This window comes from Alosa sapidissima, chromosome 4, assembly GCF_018492685.1.
Source record: "Alosa sapidissima isolate fAloSap1 chromosome 4, fAloSap1.pri, whole genome shotgun sequence".
Lineage (NCBI taxonomy): Eukaryota > Metazoa > Chordata > Actinopteri > Clupeiformes > Clupeidae > Alosa > Alosa sapidissima.
Window position 1 is genome coordinate 20,750,211 of NC_055960.1, and position 26,590 is coordinate 20,776,800.

General features: G+C 40.9%; 1 protein-coding gene across 2 annotated transcripts in view; it reads left to right on the top strand.

The window, feature by feature from the left end:
• Nucleotides 1-26,590, top strand: part of LOC121706719 (immunoglobulin-like and fibronectin type III domain-containing protein 1) — a 41,647-nt gene that overhangs the window by 5,452 nt on the left and 9,605 nt on the right. The window contains exons 1-13 of one of the 2 annotated variants that reach the window (XM_042088686.1): nucleotides 9,344-9,394; nucleotides 13,660-13,734; nucleotides 15,067-15,093; nucleotides 16,727-16,849; nucleotides 17,383-17,522; nucleotides 21,230-21,329; nucleotides 21,459-21,485; nucleotides 21,629-21,677; nucleotides 21,773-21,962; nucleotides 22,174-22,287; nucleotides 23,423-23,585; nucleotides 23,693-23,965; nucleotides 24,404-24,832. In XM_042088686.1, coding sequence (XP_041944620.1) covers nucleotides 13,698-13,734; nucleotides 15,067-15,093; nucleotides 16,727-16,849; nucleotides 17,383-17,522; nucleotides 21,230-21,329; nucleotides 21,459-21,485; nucleotides 21,629-21,677; nucleotides 21,773-21,962; nucleotides 22,174-22,287; nucleotides 23,423-23,585; nucleotides 23,693-23,965; nucleotides 24,404-24,832 — 1,672 coding nt within the window. In that variant the 5' untranslated portion in view covers nucleotides 9,344-9,394; nucleotides 13,660-13,697. Of the gene's footprint in view, nucleotides 1-9,343; nucleotides 9,395-13,659; nucleotides 13,735-15,066; nucleotides 15,094-16,726; nucleotides 16,850-17,382; nucleotides 17,523-21,229; nucleotides 21,330-21,458; nucleotides 21,486-21,628; nucleotides 21,678-21,772; nucleotides 21,963-22,173; nucleotides 22,288-23,422; nucleotides 23,586-23,692; nucleotides 23,966-24,403; nucleotides 24,833-26,590 lie in introns of those variants that run through there. The other variant, XM_042088687.1, reaches the window with a different exon arrangement.

The window sequence follows — 26,590 nt, forward strand, 5'->3', positions numbered from 1 at the left end:
GAGGGTAGGGCAGACACAGTTTTCTGTGAATATCTCGAGAACCGTAGGGTTTAGGAGGACCATTTTTTTTTGTATGTTGATCTCAAAGGGCCATGTCAACCCATAACCACTCATTTCATGTATAGCGGCACCTAGTTAAACACAAAAAAGTAAAAATGAGGTGTTGTAATTGCAGGTATCTGTGACCTAACATAGTCAAAATCATTATGACACCCTCTGAATGCACGCCAAGTTTCGTGGAATTCCGTTCATGGGGGGCCACACAATAAATTAATTTATGTTACTACAGTATACACAAACTGGCCTGTAGGTGCCCGGAGACAGTTTTCTGTGAATATCTCGAGAACCGTAGGGCCTAGGAGGTCCACCTTTTTTTTCTATGTTGGTCTTAAGGGGGCATGTCAACCTATCCCATTACCACTTACAGAGGTGGGACCAAGTCACTGTTTGGCAAGTCACAAGTAAGTCCCAAGTCTTAGCACTCAAGTCCAAGTCAAGTCCCAAGTAAATACAGAGAAGGGCAAGTCGAGTCCAAGTCCAAGTCTCATCAAAGCCAAGTCGAGTCCAAGTCCAAGTCCCAATCTTTTTCAAGTCCTGAACAAGTCATCAGGTACTCTTCACTTAATAATGGCATTATTAGACTATCGATCATAATTTTAACACTTCCATCTAATCCACAGATTTTTTTTTTATAAATACAGATTAAAATATGTTCAATGTTTCTGTCTTGAAATCTTTTACGATATATGCATGCGCATACAATATACACATGTGCATACCTGAGTAATCTGTACAAAACGGATAGCTACATGACAAATAAAAATATTGTTTTTCCAAATTTCGGAGCCCACTGTAAGGATGAGTAATAATTTGACTGATGGCATTTCACTGCGCTAGGCCACAGATTTGCCTGCAAACAATTTATTAGGCTGTCTGCCAGTGGCGACTCATAAGGGAAGCCAAGGTCAACACTTTTATATTATTTAAAAGATAATAATGACACAGTAATTTTGTTTTAAAGTATTCGTTTCTTAAGAAATACTACACATGTGATGCTGTTTATCTCATTTGTAAATGGTGCACTGTCACTTTAAGCCCATTGTGTGCCACTGTCCACACATTCTCATAATGATCTTTTTTACCAGCTCCATTCCTATGGCTAGTCCACAAACTCAAACATTGTTTGTGCCACATGAATAGCACAATATTAACAATGATAAGCATTATATTAAGTTGGCACAAACAGCTTTCATTCCTTTGGAAATAGATGCATGTATGACATGATGCTTGCTTGACATTTTTTGTTTGCAATTAAATGTGAATTATGAGCCTGGTAGCCAGTAGCCACCTAGCTAGCTGAGTGGAATGCGTTTCAATCGGCATATCAATGTGCTTCATGTAAACAAATTATTGAATAGGCCTACTTCAAGACTCACCATTTCCATTAAACAAAGGCAAAGACAACTCTTCATATTCTTGTCCACTTTCCAAATCACAGTGAGTGCAGCCTATGTCATAGTGACCTGGATCTCATAGTTTATAACAGTAGTGAGAACCGGATAAATCCGCAATTTCCCCTAATCTCGTATTTGTTGCCTTCATGATTTCCTTTTATACGTTTCTTATATTTAAAAGAAAATATCAATCATCATCAACAATGACAAGCCAGCTGGAACCTCGTTTTCTCTCCCTCTCGTGCGTGCTTAGATGGGGTTCTCAATTAAATGGAGTAGGCTAGCATAAGTTCAAGTTGGATCTTAATGGAGAGGACTCGAAAAGTATCATCTTTATGTAACATGCTGTTGGTGCATTTTGACATTGTAAACGTTCTCTAACAAGAGTGCAAATCAGTTTGCAGTAAAGCTACTAGTTATTAGCTAAATGTTGGTCGTTTCTCTGTCTCTTGGTGCCCTACACACAGTGCGTAGCGGCAGCACTGAACTGTGCTCTGGACTAGCCGCTTGTCTCCGCTATTTTTTTTTTTTTTAGTCGCGGAGGGAAAGCATTTCTGGGGTGACTGGTCCACGATCAGGAAATTTAGTTTTTGACTCGAGACATGTCAAGTCGTCACAAGTCAAAGAGGCAAAGTCCGAGTCAAGTCTCGAGTGAATAGTATTCAAGTCCAAGTCGAGTCGCAAGTCATGCCGAATTTTATCAAGTCAAGTCTGAAGTCATTAAAATCATGACTCGAGTCTGACTCGAGTCCAAGTCATGTGACTCGAGTCCACATGTCTGACCACTTATATCATGTATAGCGCCACCTAGTTAAAAATTAAAAAGCAAAACATTAGGTGTTTTCATCACAATATCTCTGGCTGACATGGTCAAAACTGCATGAAATTGAAAGTGTAGGATCATTATCCATGCCAAGTTTCGTGGACTTTCGTTCATGGGGGGCCTTACAATAAAATAATTTATGTGTACATTTAGTGACCGTACACCAACAAGGATTCCCGGGACACTGAAAGACCGGGGTACACGAAACTTGGTGGGCATGTAACCCCACATGGATAGTATGGAACCATCGCTTTTCGTTTTGATCTGTAGCCCCCCCGCTGGACTGGACCCCCCGAAAGGAGGGTAGGGCAGACACAGTTTTCTGTGAATATGTTGAGAACCGTAGGGCCTAGGATGACCAATTTTTTGCGTATGTTTGCCTCCAGGGGTCATGTAAACCCATTCCATATGCACACATGTGCATAAACAGATACACACGCACACACATACATTCACAGTAACCCTACGTATGACACATACTCACACAGTAGACATATATACGCATGCATGCACATGCACACACACAGGCACATAAACAGGCAAACACACAAGCACATGCACATGCACGCACACACACCCACCCATAAACATGTACACACACACATGCACACAATTCAAGAATTTCTCAGAATTATGAACAGGCAAGATGGGGGTGGGGTTGTATAAAATGTATATTACATGTGAAATCTATGAACTAATCATGTTTTGGTACTTGTTGTCTAGCAGATACCAGTGAAAATTGAGTGTGCATAATGCAATTCAGTGAGACAGTTAGAATCATATATGCCTTTCAGCATGACTTATTTTTGTGGAAAACATGTGCTGGACTGGGCGGCGGTCATATTTTGTACCGCTCTGCGGTACATCTAGTTTATTGATATGGCGCATAATGTCCTGCTTTTTGGTGTTATGGAAATGGTCACCCTAGTACTACTACACTCAGATGTTGTGTGCACACTGACTACTAACACCCGGATGGGTAAAATGCAGAGAACAAATTTCCTCACAGGACAGCCCCCTTCCCTTAAAAAGTGCAGGGAGTGAACAGTGAAATAATGATGCACTGTTGTGTGCAATAACGATGGATGTCGTGAAAGTGAACATAAGACATTAGAAAGGTAAACAAAAGTTAAAGTTGCTTTTGACATAGCAGCCTACAATGAAGAAAAGTGATGCTCTGAATAGTTTACTTCTATACTCTTTGCCTCGGGCAAGGTCAACAGGGATTCCTATGCTAACGGCTGTACAGTTATTACCTAGCCTGACTCCAACAGATGGAAGGCGAATCATTGGAGAATTTTTGCAACAGTAACCTTATAGCTGCATTTTACCCAAACGTATCATATACCTGTTAGTCAACCGCAGGAATAATGACTGCAATGTAGACAGATGACAAAGATATCTCAACAATATTAATAAGTTATAGGATTGCAAACCGAAGTCCCTCGTCTAGCATTATGCTATTAATTTAACGTTAAATTAAAGCTAGTACACCTCAGGTTAGCTAAAAATAGCACATGAAGGGTGATTAGCATACGTAATCACGTTATCTTACCTCATTGTCTGGGGGGGTCCCAGAGATACAGCAAACAGAAGATGTATGTTTTGTTCCACGACTGGAAGCTAAGAGATATACAAAAATATGTCATAGAAACACTACATTACATTACATTAACTTAGGCTACTCCAAAACATTAGGCTACTTGAAAATGTGTCCAGTTATTTTGTTCTCTATGCTGTTCGTTATTGTAAGCAGATAAAATGTGCCCTGAAAATGTGTACAAAATTAAATAGCCTGGTTCATTTTCAACAGAAAGTATCTGCCAAGATATGATAGGCCTTCACCTTGACTTGACTTGACTTGAAAGGATTGATCTAGCCTGCTTCCAATCTTGTGTTGGACTTGGTACACGCATGCGGACGTCACGTTCTGGGCGGTAACCCAGCTGCATGTGGAGGCACTCGGCGTAAAGAATTATCGTAACACCCCCCATTATCACCACTTTTGTTCGGAAATTCTAAAACAACGATGTTTATTTAACACTTCAAAATAACATTTGCTAAATGAACTTACATTTTTCAGTAGCCATAGGTGTGTAGGTTTGAACAAAATCTGGTTTGGTTCTTAACTCATTGAATGCCAAGCTGTTTTCGGGAGCTTTGTCCTAGAGTGCCAGCAATCTAGACCATTGTTGGTGATTTTTGTACAGCCACAGCATATTCTGTGTTATAGCTATGAACACATACAATGGCTCGATTAAAAGGTGAAACTTTAAGCTTTCGGTGGGTGCAAACCGTGTATTTCTACACGCCTCTGTTCCTGAGAAATCCCATATAACAGTGGCTAGTTTTCATCAAAATCGCTGTTTTTTTTTTTCTAGAAATGGAGATATAGGCCTAACGTCTTTCATGAAATATTAAGTGTTGCCTGCTGTTCCTTACTTGTGTAAACTTTCCGACCGGGAAGTGATCAGCGAGACCTGGCGAGACTGCCACCTAGCGATAGACCCACGAAAATGGCCTGGTTTTGACATGACGTGCATGCGTCACTGATTCGACCCAAAGCGGCAACAGAGTTATGATAAAATGTCCAGATAATATGTCCAGATTGTGCGTTTTCATGAGTTTTCGATCGTCATATATTTCATTTCCATTCATCACAGAGTTCCCAAAATCACATATAAGGTGTGTTAGAGTGTCTAGTTTCGTAATTAAAAAAAAAAGCTAAAAACGTAATATTACGTTTTTGGCACTCAACGCATGGGAAGGAATGAGTTAACAATGAATGAGCAATGAGTTAACGGGAGCATTTACTGCCTGAAATATCCGATTTTGTCAAAGTCCTTTTAGGCAAGTCCCTCCACTCGGCGGCCATATTGCAACGCTTTTTGGGCACTCATCGGGCATCCTATTCGGCAGAAATGTGCGTGCGCAAGGCTTCACGACACCAACCTTGCTCCAGCGGGAGTTCACAACCAGGGGGTCAACAGCGTGCAGATTAGCTTCGGCATGTTAGCATACGCCATTTTCAAGTATGGCGCTGCATGGAGCATTGGAACCAGCTCCATGCAGACCGCTTTTAGTTAGAGCCGCTGTCATCCAATGAAATTAAAGGGACACCAGGCAAGCCTGATGCTTTTTCTCTACGAAACTCCCCCTCGCTCGGTCTGAAGCTCTTTTCCTTTTCTTTGCATCTTCCGTCAAGGGTTTTCGCTGCTTCTTCGCCGGCTCTGCCATTATACACACGTTTGCAACAATCTCTAGCGTTTCGTTAGCCTGCCTCTGTGCTGTAAACTGATCCTGCATACATTTCCAGGGACAGGAAATGGCCTCTCAGGAAGTATCTTCGTAATCAACCATCTTTGCCCCAGTGTTCAATATGGCGTTGACTATGAATTGGCCGGATTTACTAGCCTAGCCTCCGCCATTCATTTGTATGGAGGCCGGGACTTAATCACTCTCTCCAGTTATACATAATACCTCCATGTTCACAACATTGTCTTCACAACACACCATATGATTGGCTCAATGTATTCACATCACACCACATGATTGGCTCAATGTATTCACATGTCGACGTTTTGCCGAGGAAGGGGTGGGATATGTGTAGACAACGTTACAAACTAACCCCATGCATTTCTATGGAGGATCTTTTGAGTGCTGTGTCTCCACATTAGAAAGTCTCTGATTTTGTTTACCACGAGTTATAGTGCTGGCCTTATGGGTCGCCTATTTACGCCGTTTCAATGGCACATGAACGGTTAGACCAAGAATTCTCGTCATGAAATTAAAATTCCACTGGAGCTCCAAGCAGATGTGTACACGCAGCCTTACAACACTGTTTACAGCTCTTCGAGTCACAGTAAAATGTCATTTTTGGTACATAGCTAATTTAGATACACCTATGGTGTGGGTGCTTGAGTTTCTTTAGGAATCCGCCGTCTTGGTTTGTTTAGAAATGGATATTAAGTGACACATACACGCAAGACGGCGGAAATACGGGACCGACGGTAATAGGGGGAGTTCCGATAAATGAAGTAGCCTACAATGGAGTATTATGCACTTTGGATACCTTAAGTGTTAACAACAGTAAAGCTCATCAAAACGCGTCCAAGATGCAAAGGCATATAGGGCAGGACTTGGACCACAAGAAAAGGTGCGATATTTTGAGAAATTACAGTTTATAGGCAGCGCAGATCCATATGAGTTGGGTGAGGGAGACGCAGTACCAAGTCCAACCACAAGCGCCCCCATTCCTCTAATAACTTCTGGCATTATTCTCCTTTCTCCCTGGTTTTTTAATGACTTTTGGAAGTCGATACCTACTCCAGATGTTTTTCTCGGTCTGACCTATTGATATAACCTAAAACACGGCAATAATTAACCATTTTCCTTGATGATGTGAGGGATTTACTTCAGTGCCTAATGCTTTCTAATGAGGTGAGTATCTCTAATATGGCGACGTCCAGATCTGATGACACGCCGTGCAAACCCCTAATACAACGAGAGGTTTGATATGTAGGCTACCCTTAGGCTACAGAAATTTCCAGTTTCTGGCGAACAGTTGCTGCAAATTTGGCAAGCATTAGAGACTTGAATTTGATGCGGGCAGCCATACTGTAGGTAGCCAGTGTATCTGGATGAGCAGCGAGGTAACGTGCCCTTTTGGGTTGGTTGTAGACTAGGCGCGCCACCGCGTTATGCATCATCTGAAGGGGTTTCACTGAGCAGGCTGGGAGACTTGTCAGGAGGGCGTTGCAGTAGTCAAGTCGTGAGATGACTATTGCCTTTACCAGGAGTTGGGTAGCATCTTGAGTCAAGTAAGACCTGATTTTCCATATGTTGTAAAGTGTGAAACGGCACAACCGGGCGACCAAGGCAACATGATCAGAGAAGGTTAGTTGGTTGTTGAGAACAACTCCTAAATTTCTTGCAGCCCTGGTGGGTGAAACAGACAGAGTCAAATTTGATGTTGATGTCATGGTGTATGGTAGGTTTTGCTGGGAGGACCAGCAGTTCAGTTTTTGAGAGGTTTAGCTGGAGGTGATGTGCCTTCATCCATGTAGATATGTCTGAGAGGCAATCCGAGATCTGTGCCGAGACCAAGGGGTCATCAGGTGGAAAGGACAGATAGAGCTGTGTGTCACCCCTGTGCTGGGATAGTGAGGTGCAGATAGCTGTCCAAGCCATGATACGTTAAACGAGCATCCCGTGAGGTAGGATTCAAATCAGGAGAGAGCAGAGCTGGAGATTCCCATGTTAGAGAGTATAGAGAGAAGGATGTGGTGATTAACCGTGTCAAAGGCAGCCGATAAGTCAAGCAGAATGCGTACTGATGACTGAGCGGTCGCCCTGGCTTCCTTTAAGGTTTCTGTTACAGACAGCAGAGCCGTTTCAGTAGAGTGGCCGCTTTTGAACCCAGACTGATTTGGTTCCAGAAGGTTGTTCTGTGAAAGGAAATCAGAGACCTGTTTGGAGACTGCTCGTTCAATACCTTTGGATAGGAAAGGCAGGAGTGAGACACGGCGGTAGTTCTCGACTTGAGCAGGGTTGAGAGAAGTTTTCTTAAGTAACAGAGTTACCCGGGCCGTTTTGAATGCTGTTGGAAATGTGCCAGAGGTTAGCAAAGAATTGATCACATGTGTGATAGCTGGCTCGTAGGTATAGGGTCCAATGAGCATGTGATAGGACGGCGAGAGAGAGAGGCGCGAATGCTGAAAAGGATGTTCCAGCAGCCCCCAGAGGTTGTGGGAGTGCAGTATCTGAGTCTGTCGCGTCTTGTGGGCATGTAGAGAATTGACTGCTGATTGCCGCCACTTTGTTTGTAAAAAATGAGGATAAAAAAGGTATCCGCAGTAAGGCTGGATGGAGGAGGAGGCAGCTGAGGGTTGAGTAGCGTTTTGAAGGTTGAGAAAAGTTTCCGAGTGTCTGTAGCGCTGTTGATTTTGTCATTGTAGAAAGCCATCTTAGCAGCAGTGATGCTGACTAAGGGCTTCTACATACTCGACGCACCCGACCGGTAGCGCGACACCGTGACGTCAAAATGACGTAGATCTTGCTGGCGCGCCAGGATTTTAGCCAGGTAGCGCGAGGTAGCGCACCACTCATTTTTTTTCAGACGAGCGCGACAAAGCGGAAACAGGAAGATGGACTAGTTCGAGGGCAAGCGAGAGTTGCAGTGTTTTGTTACAGTCGTGAATTTTTAATAGTTTGCTGGATAAGTTAACAAAGTTACCAGCGAGAGTTGCAACACATGGAATTAAGAGGAAAGAACAGAAACGATTTATTTTCAAACAAAGGATATCTATTAAGGTCTGAACAAAGACCTTAATATATCTCTTTCCACTTCAGGAAATTACACAAACTCAGCCAGCTGCTAGCTAGCTAGCCAGCTAACTAAACTGTTTAAATTATTAAAATTTCCCTCGGGATGACTAAAGTATCTATCTATATATCCATCTATCTATCTACCTGTGCGCACACCTTGGAAACTAGATGATAATGATGGCGGTAGTTGTGAATAGTAGCAACCAAAGTCTGAAGTAGATCAGACTACCCAGTCTGGGATCAGAGGGTATCATTTAGCCATGGATGAGAGTGTTTGGCTCGAGCTGGCCTTGTAGTAAGAGTGTTTTTGAGGTAGCAAGTAAGTAACAGGTATATAAACTCATTTCTTTGGGTTTCAAGGACAACAGGTAAGTAACAACAGGTATGTAAACTCATTTTCTCTCTCCCTCTTTTCTATTTCTTTTTTTAAGTTATGGCAACAGGCAAGTGATTAGAGACAACAGGTGAATTACAAGTGAGTGTTTTTTTTTTTTTTTTTTACAATGTTTACAAGTCAAGGACTTGTCTGGGCCTGGTGGTGCGGCCGAATCTAGCTGTGTAGCAGGGCTGTAACTGTTCTGTCATGTGTGGTCCACCGGTTTGGGGTGTAGGGGCTGTGTGTTCTTGGTGTGTGTGTGCGTGTCTGCTGGACGTCCCTGGTGCTGGGATTTTCCATGCTTTCACGTTTGGATGTTGTAACTCCTTTTTGTGTCTGCAGTCTGTGTTACAGGTCTTGTTGCTGGTCTCCAGGATCGATCCTCCTGCCAGAAACGGACAGGTTTGCCAACAGGTAGGGGAGGCAAGAGCCTTGTAAACCTGTTGTAGGATGTCTGCTGGCGGTGTTGGCAAGCTTTCCTACTCTCGTGAACGGTGGTCTGGGATGCTACCCGTGGCTGCAGTTGTTTTGCAGTCATGGGGAGGACTGAGCGTAGTTGTCGGCTCATCAGGAGTTGTGCAGGTGACTGCAGGTTGTCCACTGGAGTGTTCCTGTACTCCAGCAGACCACGGTAGGGGTCTTTGTTGTCGGCTTTTGCCTTGTCCAGGATGTGCTTTGCAGTCTGGACAGTTTTTTCGGCGAGGTCTTTGCTCTGTGGGTAGCGCAGGCTTGTGGGGGTTTGGTTGAAGTCCCATGCCTCTGCGAAACTGCGGAACTCTGCTGAGCTGTAGCATGGTCCGTTGTCACTGATGATGCGATGCCGTGACGGGCAAAATCAGACTTGAGTTTGGTGATTACTGCTGATGACATGCAGCCTGGGTGCTTCTCCATTTTGAAGAATCTGCTGTAGTAGTCTACTATGACTAAAAAATCTTGTCTACTACCCGCCATGGTCTCTCCGGTATGACGTATGACAGCAGGGGCTCCTTTGGGTTGGCACTGCATCTTTCCTGACATATGCTGTGCTGATCTACTGCTGCTTCAATCTGTTTCCCAAGGCCAGAAGAGATCCCGTGCTCTGTGTTTACTTTTCTCCATGCCCATGTGTCCAGTGTCTATGCGCTGTATCATGTTGGCTCTGAGACTCTGAGGGATTATGATTTTCTCACCCTTGAACATGACACAGTCCATCAGGCTGCGGTCCTTGTCCTCGATGGACTTGCGAGACAGCGTGTCGGCCACCGGTATTTCCTTACAGTAGCAATGGATGATGTGGATGTTGTACTTCTGGAGCTGTAGTATCATCCTCTGTAAGCGTAGTAGTAGCAGCAGCTAGTGCAGTGGTGCGTTCATGGCTAAGTTGTTGATCATCCCCAGTATGGTTTCTAACTCACATCTGTACTTAGGTGGCTGCATCTCTTGGACTGCCTTGATTGTCTGTGGGTCTGGTTTGACACCATCACATGAGAACCTGTGCCAAAGTAGCTGACCTCATATATCTGGCATTTCTCAAGATTCAGTCTTACCCCTCGCTCTCTCATGCGTTTCAGCATTGCTCTGAGGTTGTTGTTGTGCTCTTGTTTGGACTTTCCGAAGACCAGGATGTCATTGATGATGGCAGCTACCCCGTTGAGGCCTTCATACGTCTCATCAACCTGCCTCTGGAACTCATTTTGAGCGGAGTTGATGCCAAAGGCTATCTGCCAAACAGTGTGTTAAACGTTGTTAAAAGAGATGACTGTGCTTAAGTTAATAGTCCAATAGCCAGACCTGGCATCCAGGACACTGAGGTAGCGAGCTCCGGCGAGTTTTGTGGTGACATCTTCCAGTGTAGGTAGAGGATAGTGAGGCCTTTGGATTACCTTATTGAGGTATCTGGGGTCCAGACAGACTCTCAATTTACCTGTGTGGGGCTTTTCTACAACAACTAATGCATTCACCCATTCTGTGGGTTCAGACACCTTTCAAATTATGCTATTCTCCTCCATTTTCTCCAGCTCTTGCTTCAGCCTATCTCGCAGCACGATGGGAACTCTGCGGGTATACCACAGGCATTGTGTTTGGATTGACGTGGAGGGTACACTCACCCGGGAACTCTATGCCTTGGAAAACATCTGCATACTGCTCCAGTAAACTCTAAGTGTCCGTACCTGTCTTAGCTTCCTCAGTCACTGCCAGTATTAGCTTGATCAAGTTCAGGTCCAGACTGGCTCTCATTCCCAGGATGGGCAGTGCTTTAATGTTGATAATGTGGAAGTCCAGCATCATGGAGGTCTCTTTATGTCTGCACTTCAGTCGACAAGTACAGTACCCTTCACCTTCAGAAACTCCCCTCCAAAGGTGGTAAGCCTCTGGGTTGCTGGTTTTATCTCTGAGTATTTACACAGACTGCGGAACACATACCCTGGAATGGCGTTGGCCTGTGCGCCAGTATTCATTTCATTTCTATCTCTGCATAAGCTTGTTCATTACTTTGTCCAGTGTTTTCAGTTGAAAGGCCATCAATGTACAATTCTACCTGTTCCTCCTCTGTATCTTCGCTCACTGTGTGCATTGCTCTCCGCTAGGGCTTTGATGGTTCTGCTGGGTGCTTTGATGTGCATACTTTGGTGAAGCGGTTGAGCTTTTTACATTTCATGCATTGTTTACCTTTGGCTGGCAGCGCCTTCCTTGGTGCTGTGTAGACCTCCGCAACGGTAGCACTCTTTGGTCGCTATAGCAAACTCTTTAGCTTTAGTTTTAGCTTTAACGCTGGTCGGCCGACTGCTCTCCGATCTCCTGTTTATGGTGTGCACAGCGTTGTTACGGTGGCTAAGCAGTTTCTCATACACCACCTGAATTGTTGAATTAGTGGCAAAGACAATGCGGTCTCTTACTATCTCGTCGCTGTTAGGATATCCACAGTCTTTGGCTAACAGTTTCAGTTCCATCACAAAGTGTTCGAACATCTCGCTAGCTCCTTGCATTTTCTCGTGGAAACGATATTTAGCATAAATCAGGTTGGACTTGGAAGTGAGGTAAGTTGAGTACTTATCGTAGTAAGTCTTTAGCTCCTTAGCGTCATCCTCTGAGAGCGTCCATGTGTTGTTAACGTCTCGTCCTTTCTCCCTAACCCATAAAAGAAGGTAGCTGCATTTATCCTGTTTACGCTTCTCCGGTAGAGGGCCTGAGAACATTAGCTCCGAGTGTTGCTTGAAACGCTGCCATGCCTCACAGTAAATTCGGTGAATTCGGGTGTTGGAATGCCGTACGTCTCCATTTTTCATAGATTTGAGGGTATATGAACCTCTACTCTGACACATGTTAAGTTTGCCCTCTGGCTATATGTTTATTACTATTAAATGGTTTCACTCGGACTGACACAACGCTGGCTTATTTATATTCCACCATCTTGGATCACACAACATATTCAAACATCGCAGGAGTTCATGACCTGGTGACACTACTGTGTCCCTTAGTGTACATACTTGTTAGTATGTTACATCACCCACAAGTTTGCTGCAAATCAGGGCAGGATCTAGGGGTGGGCCAGACATTGTATCTTGCCCACCCAAACAGCCTCAAACCCAGTTTGGATGTAGATGAGTTGGTGTTGAGTGTAATGGTAGCTAGGGGGTACATAACTGTGCAGTACGTACGTTAGGTAAACATCCCTCCTGATGCCTTAAGAGACAGAGACGTACACACACACACACACAAACACACACACACACCAACACACTACCAAAAAAACAGAAAAAAAACACCAAAAACACACACACACACACACAAAACAAAAACCTGCATGTCAAACAATTTGTGAAAGCTATCACTCAAACCCCATACGAAATCTGCAAAACCATACACTAATTCTCAGCCTTTCACTCAGTTATAAATTTCACAAAACACCACGCACAACTCTCTACCTAACACAAAAAAATCTAACAGGAGGTTACTTGATTTCTTTTTTTTAAACACAACCTATCAAAATCCCACACTTATTCGCCATTGCCTCACTCACTCTTCACATGTGTCCACTTGTGTGAAAGCAGTTGTAAAAGAGTTTTATTTGGAATATAGATTGATGCATAATTTCTGTGTAGGCTTGGTTGAATGCAATGTAAAATAACAAGTAGGCCTAGAATCCAATAAAAATACTTACCAGATGATATCCAAAGATGTGTAGAGATGCATGCCTAACTTTAGATTGCTGATAAGACCAAACCGCTACTACAAGCTTTAAGCTTTGAAACTTTCTGTAAATTCAACATCATTGTTGTCAAGCTCTGAAACACATAGGCCTGAATACCCATCTGTTTGTGTGTATGTCAATTTTCATCCAATTTGAGCGCTTTGCTATGTTGCCCACCCAAAATGTCTTCCAGCCCACCCAAGTGTAGTAGGCTAGAACGGACAAACATTTAATTTTTGTAAGGGTCATTTTTTGTCAATCAAAAAGTAGTTAAATGCAATTGGTTACTGATGAAGTAATTGACATATTTAGCCTACATTATTTCTTTTTAGAAGGGTAACTTATAAATGTAATCTGTAACCTAATGTCACACTGTTAGGCTACATTTGGTTTAACCTTTGGAAGTGTAGGCCCCTATCTCAAGTCTACTTTTTAGTTTGTACTAAACTTGGCTAAGGTTATTTAGGCTAGACTTGTTTATTAATTATTTATATTTTTTGTGTTTCAGGTGTAACATATTTGCATTAATTTTTAGAGGTAAACAAGATGGTAGACAAACCAGACCCAACTCCAGCAGGGCCAAGTAAGTACAATATTGGATTTACATGATCAGTAATACAATAGAAAATTGACACATGCTTCAAAGAATAGTCTATGTTATGTGAGGAATAATACCAGTATTGAGCTGTTCACAAAACAAATTTGGCATTTTTTGTTTGTTTCTAGTGTGAATAGTGTCTTGTGTCTGATTGAAATATGCTTGAGAATAATTGCCTGTATTTTATTTTTTGCTATAAAAAATAGTCTTTGCACTGAGAGAGTTTATGATGTAACTTAGGAGCATGGGAGTACCATTTTCCATTCCTCTTTGTACAGTGTTGAGTCAACACATTTAACACATTTTTGTAATCATTTTTTTTAGATTACAGTTCCTCAAAGTCCTGTTCAGCTGTTAGGATTCAGGTTGTAAATAGTAGATTAAAAACTGTGGATCTTTTAAAATGTTGAATTGAACCAATGACCTGTTGCCCTACAATCTAAAAGGGTCCTTTTGTACAGCACCTGGTGCGATTTAAATCAATCATTTACAGTTTATCCAGAATAACTTGCATTTTTAAATGCTACACTTTTTATGGACCAAATCAAAATTCTTACTTTTGTCAGTTGTTGCAGAGATTATTTTCATTGAAATATATTACAATTTAAAGAGCAGAAATGTGTGGTCCTGGAGTGAAGATTTACAGTAAATGAGGATTCAAAAGACTGGAAGATGGCAGATGGAACAAGCTGTGCAGCGACAATTATCCTTGGACCAGGACGATGCTGCATAGCTGTTTGTTTCTAATCTACAACCAATCTATATATTTATGCTCACCAGTGGACAAAATGGAAGGCAATCAATATTGTTTTACAATCCAAGTCTATCAACAGTACAAACTACAGTAAAATGGACAAGAGTCAGTGGCAATAAACTGAACAATTCATTGCAGCGAACACCTAAAGTGAACAACTTTACTTTACTGATACCATACCATTTGTGCCACCACATCAGTTTGAAGATTATAATCATGGCTGGACCATTTCCTCAAGTATGTTCTTAAAGAGGACATTTCCTGGAAGAAACAGAAGGTGGATTTAATTTCTATGAGTGTCCACTATCTTCTGAAATCACAGGGAGATGATGGGTCCTTCACTGTGTTGCTACTGTGGTGTTTGCTTTGATCTAGGCTATTGTTTTAGTAGAAACCCTTTGCTGATGTCTGTTTAGCTCCCTCTAGGCTAGTGCATTGTCAGCCCTTCTGTCCATGTTCTTTTTCCCGATATAATTCCCTTGTGCAGTCAGAGCTATGTCTCAGCTTGATGTCATAACGTTGCTGTCTCGCCTCCCTTTATGTGCCTCCATGTGCATTATCAGATGAGGAAGACCTGCCTCCCGGTGCAGGTAGGTTGTGGAACGTAACCATTTATGTGATCTCACAAAATGTGTGTCTATCTTATAACAGTGCATGTTTTCACCACCACATTTCAACTCAACAACATAAATAACTCAAAAGAAGATTTTTTAGTTTTTCTGTGTAACACCTCTGGTTTCAGTGAATCGGTAATAATAGCTGTCCTTGTGGTTTCAGAGGTAGACACTCTTGTTTATAAAGTAGATTGAGTATAACAACTAGTGTAGCTGTTATGCTGAACAGCTGATTTCACTTCCTCAGTTCTACATACCTGTGTACTATGGGGGAAAGGAGTAAACCAATTATTATGACTGCCTCTGCACTGCACTACAGCATTTTTGTGGCATGGGCCTAGTTCTGGTCAAACCTATTTTTACAGTCTATGGGTCAAACCTGAAGCATTATGACTTGTTTGTAGAGCACCACCTAGTGAATAATATTTAAATCTGGTGTTCTACAAAACCATAATATTGCGCAGTAAAGGTTAAATCCTTACTTAAATATGCACATTTATGGTCTTTCAGCTGCTGAAGCAGTCAGATATTTAAAAATGTGGCTATCAGGGCCAGCGCACACATAATGTAACTGGACTTCGCACCCTCAGATCTGATGCCATCATACACAAGCTACACTTCCTAATGTCATATACAGCAAACTATGTAACTCAAACCATTGCAAGAAGTGTAAAAAAAAAATAGTTGCATTCATATTACAAATGCTTGCAATGTGGTATGTGTAGTTGCTTCCTTGAACTGGTTTGTCCACCTCTTTCCCGTTCTCTGTATCCTGAGGTGATATACAGTCTAGGATGTCTTCTCTGTGAGTTCAACCACTGACCTCCTGTCCTGGTGGAATGCTACGTGCGCCAGTCTTGCACAGTCATTGTGGTTACATGCAAACAAATGATCCGATTTCAGTCTAATTATACTCTTTAGTCTGATTTAAAGAAGTCATGTAAATTGTGTTATTAGATTGTATTATTGAGTAATCTATTTCACTATTATTAGACTCATGAGCATGTAAACTGGAATGTTCCATACTCTGATCCGATTGGTGCTTTAATGAGATTGTTCTACACATGTAACCACACTGAGTGAATGATGATCAATGATAACATGTTTTACCTGATAATACGTTTCCCTTTTGTGCACTATCTATGTTGTCATTGCTGGGACAAACAGCAATTACAGGAAAGTGGCAACAATTATTTCAGATCAATAACTGGAGATGTGTGTGTGCATTCTATTTCATCAACATTTCATTCTTTTCTTGCTGACTTAGTGATATGGTGCCCTCTTGTGGTTCACTTAAATCTATTGTATAGGCACCATTTTCATTAACAGTAAGGAAATTATGACTTTCTCCCTGATAACATGGCAAAATGCAAAAAGCATGGAAATAATAATATTTTTTTAAAAGGAACATCAAAAATCTTTTGAATGTTTTTGCCTCATATTGGTTTTAAAGCCAATAGGTCACAACAGGCAAAGAAGGTAATAAGTGGTATCCCCCAATCTAAGAAAACCTGTTATCTTTATACTTAAGAGTCAATAATATCAGCAACAACTGTTGTGTTTAATATATAGTTGACTTATTCTTACTCTTTTCTCTTAATTTGTCCAGTGCAAATCAAAAGGCGCTCCAGGGTCCCCGGTGTTATGATCACACAGTTTGTGGAGGAGATTCCATCAGGTTGCACCACTCCAGACTTCACCCGCAAGCCGTTTGCAGTGACCATTCCAGAGGGTTAGAGATACTCTTCCATTTTTACAGTCGATGTCTAGAAAAAAATGTCATCATATTTAATGTTGTTTGCCAAACATTTCAACAAAACAGAATACAGTGATTTCCTGTATATTAACCGCATTGTGTATAAACCGCAGGACAGTGTTTTATGCAAGTTAAAAAAACAAAACCATATAAATACCATATTAACTGCCCCTGTATATTAACCTCATATCTGGAGACATTGCAAAATCAATGTACCGGTATAAACCACGGATAATAGTTGGGAGATTACGGTAAGTCAAGTGGAATTGTATAGTATATTTAATATCTAATAATCTAGCTGTGCTATTGAATCACACTAAGTCATGTGCACAAGAAAGCATTACAATGTTGAATATATATATATATATATATATATATATATATATATATATATATATATATATATATATATATATATATAATATTATTATTATTAGTTTATTTCATCAGTTTGTGTAAAAAGTTATGATAAAACATGCATATTGCTGTGTACAAATATTGTCTTTCAGGAAAACTAGCCCTGTTTAAAGCAATTGTGTCAGGAGAACCAGCTCCAAATGTGACTTGGTCTCGGAGTAAAGGAGATACTGCTGATACGGAAAAATTCAAGGCCCGATATGATGACAAGATGGGAGAGTACATTTTTGAGGTAAAACAGCTTACAAATGAAGCATCGAAGCTCTGATCTAAGAGCTGTGGGGAAACTAATTAGCACTACCCATTCATAAGTTCTGCATATAGACAGACCTTCCTCCATGGTAGTCATGTTTAGATCACCAGCTGTACATACAGTAGGCCTACTCTTGTTAAGATTTAAATCACCGGGGAACTAGACAGGGGTGCCCACTCTCCCCCTCACTATTTACAATCTTCATTGAACCCCTAGCAGCTGCCATCTGTCAGAACCCCCTCATCAAAGGTGTCCAGACTCCATATATGCATCACAAAATCAGCCTTTATGCTGACGACATTCTTCTCTTTCTTCAAGACCCCACAACATCAGTAGAAGAAACCATCAAACTCATTGACACATTCTCTAACATTTCTGAATACTCAATCAATTGGAATAAATCTGCAGTTCTCCCATTACATCCCAACAGCTGGGATGTGACAGCCAACTCTTCCTATCTATCCCACTCTGCTCTAACTATATCACTTACTTAGGGATAAAAGTCTCCCCCAGGCTGTCAAACTTATTTAGCCTAAATTATTCCCCTCTACTCACTTCAATAGATGATGACCTTCAACGCTGGAAGAACCTCCCATTATCCATCATGGGCAGAATCTAAGTAATCAAAATGACAATACTATTCTCTATGATTCCAACCCAGCCCACCCCACTCTGGTTTAAGTCTCTCGATTCATTAATCACTAAATTCTACTGGAAAGATAAGACCCCAAGGATCAAACTCACCACTCTCCAAAAACCAAAAGCAATGGGAGGACTAGAGGCCCCACACTTCCAGCACTATGCCCTGGCCAACCAGCTCCACTTCATCCACAAATGGCTACACCCCACCCCCTCAGACAACACCTGGTTAGACCTAGAACAAACAATCTATAAAGAAATTAAAATCTCAGATCTCCCTTTCTGCAGTCAGTCGGTCAAAAAACATCCATCCTTCAAAGCCCCAACAATTTCAGCTACTCTGACAGCCTGGTGGAGATTCTACCACATCACTGATTCACCTATAGCACCATCAATTCGCACCCCGATTTGGAATAACTCAGATTTCACCGTCAATAAAAAAACACTTAACTTTCACACATGGATGGGAAAGGGCATCACTCACCTTCAACACATTCTTCAAGACAATAATCTGGCCTCATTTTCCTGTTTGGTCCAGAAGCACGGCATCGAGAGTAAACACTTCCTACAATACCTGCAAATTAAATCATCTATCCTAGGAAAAATTAACATCCAGACAGCTAACCTTGACATTCCCCCACCAATCTCAGAGCTGCTTAATATTCCCTCTCCCAAAAAAACACTCTCCCAAATTTACAAAATTATATCTCGTTCAGAAAAAACAATTGGCCTGCCATATCACAAATGGGAATAAGACTTATCAATTACTCCCGGTGCCAACTTCTGGACCAAAATGTGCAAAAACATCTACCTCATGACAAAGAATAGTAATCTACAACTAATACAATACAAGGTTCTTCACAGATTCCACTTCACTGCACATAAATTGGCTAAAATGGGGTTTGGCTCGGATCTTTGCACTCACTGCACACAAAATAACCCAGATACATACATTCATGCGGTTTGGCATTGCGCTCCAATCAACCACTTCTGGGTGAGTGTCACAAAATCTCTCTCTTCCATTTTTGGCTGTCACATCCCAGCATCCCCTTCCTTATGCATACTTGGTGATACATCCACAGTCAATTTAAGCAACTCCTGCAATAAAACACTGCTGGTAGTGCTGACTATCGCCAAGAAAACAATCCTCATGGAAATCTAAGAACAAAGCTCACATCACTCATTGGAAAAACTTGTTAACAGACTATATATCATTAGAAAACCTATCAACTACAAACTTAATCAATACTCAGGATACAACCTCTCCTTGGTACCCCTTTATCACCTACTTACAGTCCTGACCCTCTTTGCCTGAGTTCCATCTCCACATCATCATAACAAACTTCATCAACAGATACACATATCATCGAACACTGGGCAGGGGAGGGTAGCTGGAACTATTATTGTTATTATTATTATTATTAGTAGTAGTAATATAAATAGCATCCCCTTCTTTCCCTCCCCCTTTTATTTACATTCTCTGATAAACTTTACTAATTTCACTCTTTCTCTCTGCCTCTCCCATTGTTATTCTGACGGGGCCCCATTGGATGGCTTGGGAGACTCGGTCCTGGCGGGTCGCTGTGTGGTTTTGGCATTGGTTGGGTCCTGTGGGTTATCTATTGGCCCTGGGCCCCCGGTGTGCACCCTCCTCATACGCTCATGCACAGGCCTTGTCCTGGAAGCACACAGCACGCTTTACTCTCTTTTAATTGCACTACATGTTAGGTGACATACACCAAACATAAACAAAAACTACAAAACAGGCTAGGGTAAGAGTGGAGTGCAGGTAGATGCCTCATCAGGTGTCTATCTGCATGCCTCACTTATTTTAATGCACACACATCTTACACAGGGTAAGTGTGGTGTGCATGGGGAAATCCTGACAGATATTCACCATGCATGCCCACTTCTTTTAATGCTACACTCTAGATAGATCCCTCAACCTAGCCATTCACATACTGTACATATTTAGGTCAAGAGTGGCGTGTTGGGTGAAGGTCTGGGGGCGAGGTGTGGTTGGTCATGGTAGTGGGGGATGTGTGCATATGCTGGGGGGGTGGGTGGCACGCAGGTCCTCCCCTCTGTCAACTCGTCGCAATATAACAGCGGGGGCTGGGTGGAACTGTGGCCATTAATGGGTGGCAATCAGTCAGGCAATCAACCAGGCAATCAGTTATTCCTATTATTATACTTATCTTTAATAGAATAATTACAACTCCTCTCCTCTGAAACCCTCCCTCTCTATGTTCCAGCTTCTCTCCTCCTGGCCCAACAGCAAGCCAGCCTTATACATATGCACACACACACACACACACACACACACACACACACACACACACACACACACACACACACACACACACATACATCCTCACATACTCACTACCCCTCACCCCCCATCCCCACCCCCATCCCAACACCACCTCATTCCCTCTCTCAGAGCTCCCATCCACACCCCCCCATCCCCCCTTCTTTTCATTCCGGTCATCAATTTCATCCCTGATAATCATATCTGTTATCATCCTGGACGCAAATCATCCTTAGCCTTTCTGTTAATGATGTTATGTTGTGTTATGTTTGTGGAAGCCAAGTCAATGTGATGTCTTGTTAAGTTACAGTATGTGTTTATGTAATGTACATCTGTTTGCCGTATGTAGTATTCTTGTGCATGTCGTAGTGTTGCATTTTCTGTAATGTCAATGTTTGCAAATAAAAAAAAAAATTAACATTTTTTTTTTAAAAAGTTTAAAAATTTAAATCAGATGATGGATTTAATGAATAGGGAAATTATGTGATGCGGATATGCGGTTATCTTAAGGTCATGCTAACATTGTTCAACAATCATATAGATTTTACTACCTATGCTTTATGCATTTGCAGTGATATCATCATCATGTAGAAATTCCCCTTAAATACAGTATGCAATACATCTCCTATCACCTAAATCAGCTATATTTTCCAATAAGAGTTGGAGAGGCCTTTTTGTTCAGGGATCTAATATAACGTTGTTTTTTTTGTATTTGTTTTTTTTTTTACCATGACAGATCATCAGTGTTGATACAAACCAAGCAGACACCTATAGATTTTTTGCTACAAATCCTTATGGAAGAGCTGTGTGTACGGCCACTTTGAATGTTATTGAAGGTGAGCAAGTATACAAATTAAACATTAATCTACATTAATCACTTTTCCCAAATTAATTTTCTCTAACTGACTGACATACTTTATGTTACACTGATAATTAATTGGTGTTGATTTTTTGTCCTGTTTCAGTTGGATTTAAGAAGAAGCAGCCAGTTGGTATGTGTGCACAAATGCTAAATTACAGACTACTTGTTGAGTTAACTTTCATTTTCATGTTATGATGCCCCATTGAAAAATGTCTCATGCAATATAGGATTCTGACATTTCTGTTCATTTTTGTTTTTAATTTCCAATCCCAGTTGTCAAAAATGATCCAGAGGATTTCAGGAAACTTCTCAAAAAAACAGTGTAAGTATGTTACATATATAAATATTTTCTATTGAAAATGAGTTATTGCAAGGAAAATAAAATGTGAAATATTGCTATTTCTTCCACTTAATCAGAATTGTGAAAAGAAAGCCTAAAAAGGTCCAAACGGAAGGAGAAATTGATCCAGCTTTCTGGGAAGTTCTGTTGTCCGCTCCCAAGAAAGATTATGAACGCGTTTGTTTTGAGTATGGAGTGACAGACTTCCGTTGGATGCTAAAGAAATTGAATTTAATGAAGAAAGAGAGAGAGAAGGAACAGGCAAAGGTAGACACCTAACTGTGCTTTGGTTTTGACTTGTGGTTTGAAACTCTGAACTCTGAAAGTCTTAGGCTTTTGGATATTGTTTCTCATTTTAACATAATCTATACAGGTGTCCTTTCAAGTACTACTACCTTAAGCTCTGATTTATTAAGCCTTGTAGGTACACTTTAAAGTCACACTGATTTGCTGTTTGCTGTTGTCTCTTGTTACATAGTATGTTGAGAAAGTGGAAAGTGTGAAACAGATTGAAGTGAGAACTGATGGAAAGGCTGAGTTTGAGGTTGACATGCAGCTGTTGGACCCTAACAGTCAAGTGCTCCTCTTTAAGGTGAGATACTCTGGGGTTTTACACTAATGATCAGAATTGATCTGGGGTGTGTTTCTACAAAAGTTAGAGTGCCGTAAACCACCATGGTACGACACAACGTTCTCTCAAACAAAGACCTTGTAATACCTGTGTCTAGAAAGTGATTGTAGTGGTGTTAATGATGTCAGGTTATAAGTTGATGGTAAAAAAATAGTCCTGTATTATTAGTAGAGCATTTATATGCCATAAAATAATTCCGTGGAAATGCATGGATTCCAGTTGCTTCCAGTAGCAGCCAGTATCAGCAACTGGAATCCATGCATTTCCACGGAATTATTTTTGGAATCTGATCCCTTATCATACCTGTTCATTCGTACTCGTCGCTCGACTTATCGTGACTAAATTCAAGATGGTGGCGAACGGTAAACTTCCTGAAGGTACTGTCTGTATAAATCGTCTTTGAAATAAACTACCAGTGCTTTTTCAAAGTTCTAAATGTCTCATTTTAAATGTCAGGGCCCTCGGAAGTCTACCAATGAAGTGCTACTTTGAGCATCGTAAATGGTGTAAAACAGTGATTTATTTGCATGGCTAGGCCGATGCCAGAGGCACCCCCTTTGCTATTTATTATTTTTTCTAACTCAAACTCATTGGCCTTTGCTCATTTTCTGTGAAGAACATAAAAATATATATATTTTCAATGACTGCACACGGTACACCCCCCCTACACATAACTATTACTTATGAGGTGTTCAGGTCTACTGGACCCGAGTGTAATAATTGTAGGTGCAATGTACCTTAACTGGACCTGCTGTGTGTGTGTGAGCGTGTGTCTGTGTCTGTGTGTGTGTCTGTGTTTCTGTGCATCTCTGTGTGTGTCTGTATGTGTACATGTCTGAGTGTAGGTGTCTAATTGGCGAATATGAACCATAAATTATGTCTGTATCATTGGTTATTGAGCTAAAATAAACATCTGTTAAGTATGTTTACATAAATTCTTATGGCTGTATTGATTTAAAAGCTTAATAATGTGGTGGGTCCACCAGACCCGGGAACATTGGCTGTGTAACAAAAATATGAACACCTTATAAGGGTTAATGAATTTGATATATTTTGAGTAATGTAACCTTGTCCTCTTTCTTTCTCTATAATAAAGGATGGTGTTATGGTTGATTATGGAACTAACAATGATAAGAAACATAATCTTGAGCAAAAAGGGAGTAAGTATATATTCAGCATCAATGATCTTGGACCAGATGATGCTGGCCTTTATCAAGTGGATGTAGAAGATGCCAATGTGCTCTCAACTAATTTCAAAGGTATTGTCATGCTCACAATACTCCATACTCAGTTTACAATAATAATTTTCAGAGGTCAGTCCAGCAGTTTCTTATGCATGTATATTTCCACTGTTTTCTTATTTCAGTTCCTGATGTTGAATTTACCTCCGCACTTAAAAACTGCGAAGCCAAGGAAGGCGAGGCAGCTTCATTTGAGTGTGTCCTGTCTACTCCAGTTGATAAGATCATGTGGTATGGAAATGATGTTGCAATGGAAAACGAAGCAAAGTATGACATCACTGTTTCAGAAGACAAGCTATCTCACAAACTTGAGATAAAAGACCTCGACCTGGCTGATCAGGGCATCATTACTGCCATAGCGGGTATAGTCCCGTGCAAAGCCGAACTGGTTGTTATAGGTAAGCTTTTGTATATGACTTTCCAAAAATGGACGGTGGTTTTTTACACATCTCTCAGAATCTTCATCATGTCAACAATACTGTAGCCTAAACATTTAAGGAGAAATACTGTAAGATTTGTCAAAGAATATGGTGAAAATAATAGGTTATCCAATGTACTGCAATCTAGAGCTCTATCAAAAGATAGATTAAAATGTACTGTATGTGCTTGTAAAAGCTGAAAACAAGAGGTTAGAAATATGTGAGGCTATTTCAGCCCATGTTAGTAAATATATAACATGAGTAAGAGAAACACTATGTAACAATACTATGAAGCTATATAATGCAATACCTGGTTATCCAGGTGCGGAAGCCATTTCAAGCCATTCCTTTAATACAGTGTGTTGCTTTAACTGAATGATCGACAGAGATATCCGTTTTGTTCAATCTGTAAATCAGAGGATCCAAACCGACGCAGAGGCAAAGGAAGTGGTGATGATGATGAGGCAGCGAGACTCGCAGCAGAGAGGGCCAGACTCCAGAAGGAGAAGGATGATCTGGAGGCCAAGAGAAGGGCTCAGGCAGAGAGAGACACAGCTGCAGCAGCAGCAGCAGGAGCTGCTGGAGCAGGACATGGCTCAGGAGGAGATGGATCAGGAGGAGATGGATCAGGAGGAGATGGATCTGGAGGAGATGGATCTGGACTCGGCGACGGTTCAGGTTTGGGGGATGGATCTGGAGATGGGTCAGGTGGTGATGGTTCTGGAAAAGATGGATCAGGCGGTGATGGCTCTGGAAAAGATGGATCAGGCGGTGATGGCTCTCGGGACGGGGATGGCAAAAATAAGCGCAACAGGACAGGCCCTCTGGTGCCTGAAACCAAAATAGGTGAGCATGCTCAAGAGCCTGCTGTAATAATTAGCATGCAAAGCTCTAGGCCTATTCTGTCATTCTCAGTGCCAAATTAACATCAGCAGCGAGGAAGTGAACTAACATCCCCAATATCTGTTTTCCTGTGTGCACGATGCTCATATTTGCCTCTCTATATGGTCCTTGTCTGTCAGCATGTGCGTAGGAGCTCTAGCCAAGCTGAATTAAAATCTAAAAGTGAGGTTTGGAACAAGTCCATTTTTATCAATGCAAATATAAGTGGCAAACTTACTTGAGTGTGACAATCTTTGGGCATATTCAATATTTGAATTAGGGTTTTAGTTCCATTTTATTCCATACTATGTATGTAGCTACAGTCATGCACATACCTGTATGAGGAACTCTATGTTGTGTACATGTCGAGCCACAAAAGGTTTTGCACTGAATTTAGCAACAATTCTTTAACCAAACTTATTTTGCACAGAATATCAGTGGGTAAAATCAGTATTTGACTGATCTGACGGGTGAACATTGTATCAAGCATGTTGTCTAGCTATTGTTTTGCTTTTCTTTTTCTATTTCTACATCCAGAATACATTTTCAAAATCTGTTACCATGAGTTAACACACTGACATAAGTCACCAAACCCACCTTCTGGAATATACCTCAAGCCATCATGTTATGATATGTTATAATGAACATTAGAAAGATGCACCAGACAAAAAGACAAAGGTTTTTTACCAGCATGTAACATGAGTTTTTCCTTAAACTATAACAAGAAGTATATACAGCCTTAATATGTGAAAACATACAGTATGTTGTGAATGGAAACATTTTAATGAAAGAAAAAGCATTGTTATTTAAGAAATGTTATTTCAACATAAGGGATGATATGGGGTTAAAATATTAACAAAGTATTTGTGTATTGCTTAATGTAATCACCTTGTAAATACTGACATTATTTTTGTTACCCTATCTTTACACAGCAGCTTATCATATCATATGTGAATCAGTATCAAGAATCTGTACTGGTGTGAATTGTTGTCTAAATGGACGTTATACAGTACATGACACTTCAGTACCAACATATTATTGTAGTCATATAGATATTGACACTTATGTCCAACATAAGTGATATGAGTGTAATTCTGTCATACCAGCAAATAACACCTGAGTGTAGGATCTAGGCTACATTTGAATAGCTTTATAATTAAAAAAATGATATTGTTTCATTTTTTATTTGTGCATCACTTCAAACTATGCAGGGAGTCTGTGGCACTTCCTGGCTCTCATTTAACCTGCTTTGGTAAGTGATCTGAAAGGCTGTCTATCGCATGTTCCCCTTAAGATTGTCCAAATGATGCAAAACCACATTGTCAGGGCTGTCCCATTCAAGTCACTGGCTGATTAAACAGTCATAGCATTCAGTCAATTTCAACAGATCATCCACAGCCATTTTTCTGTTTGTTCAATCATGATGAAGTTACCAAAGTAGCTACTATAGCTTATTCAATTCTCTGTCTAAGTAAAAGAATGTGATTGCAACACAAGAGAAAAAAAGTCTGCTGTGTGAGCTCAATTCATTCATATGATTCTCGGAACAAAGAATGTGTAACTTATCCATTGTTTTATGAGGTTATCAGCAAAATGATCAATAAAGCTATGTTATTATATATAATAATAGTATTGGAATGGTAAAAATATGTAAGGTTATAAATATTTATAATCTTGCTTGATTAGCTTTTATATTTATGCTGTCTAAGATTTTGTTTGGTA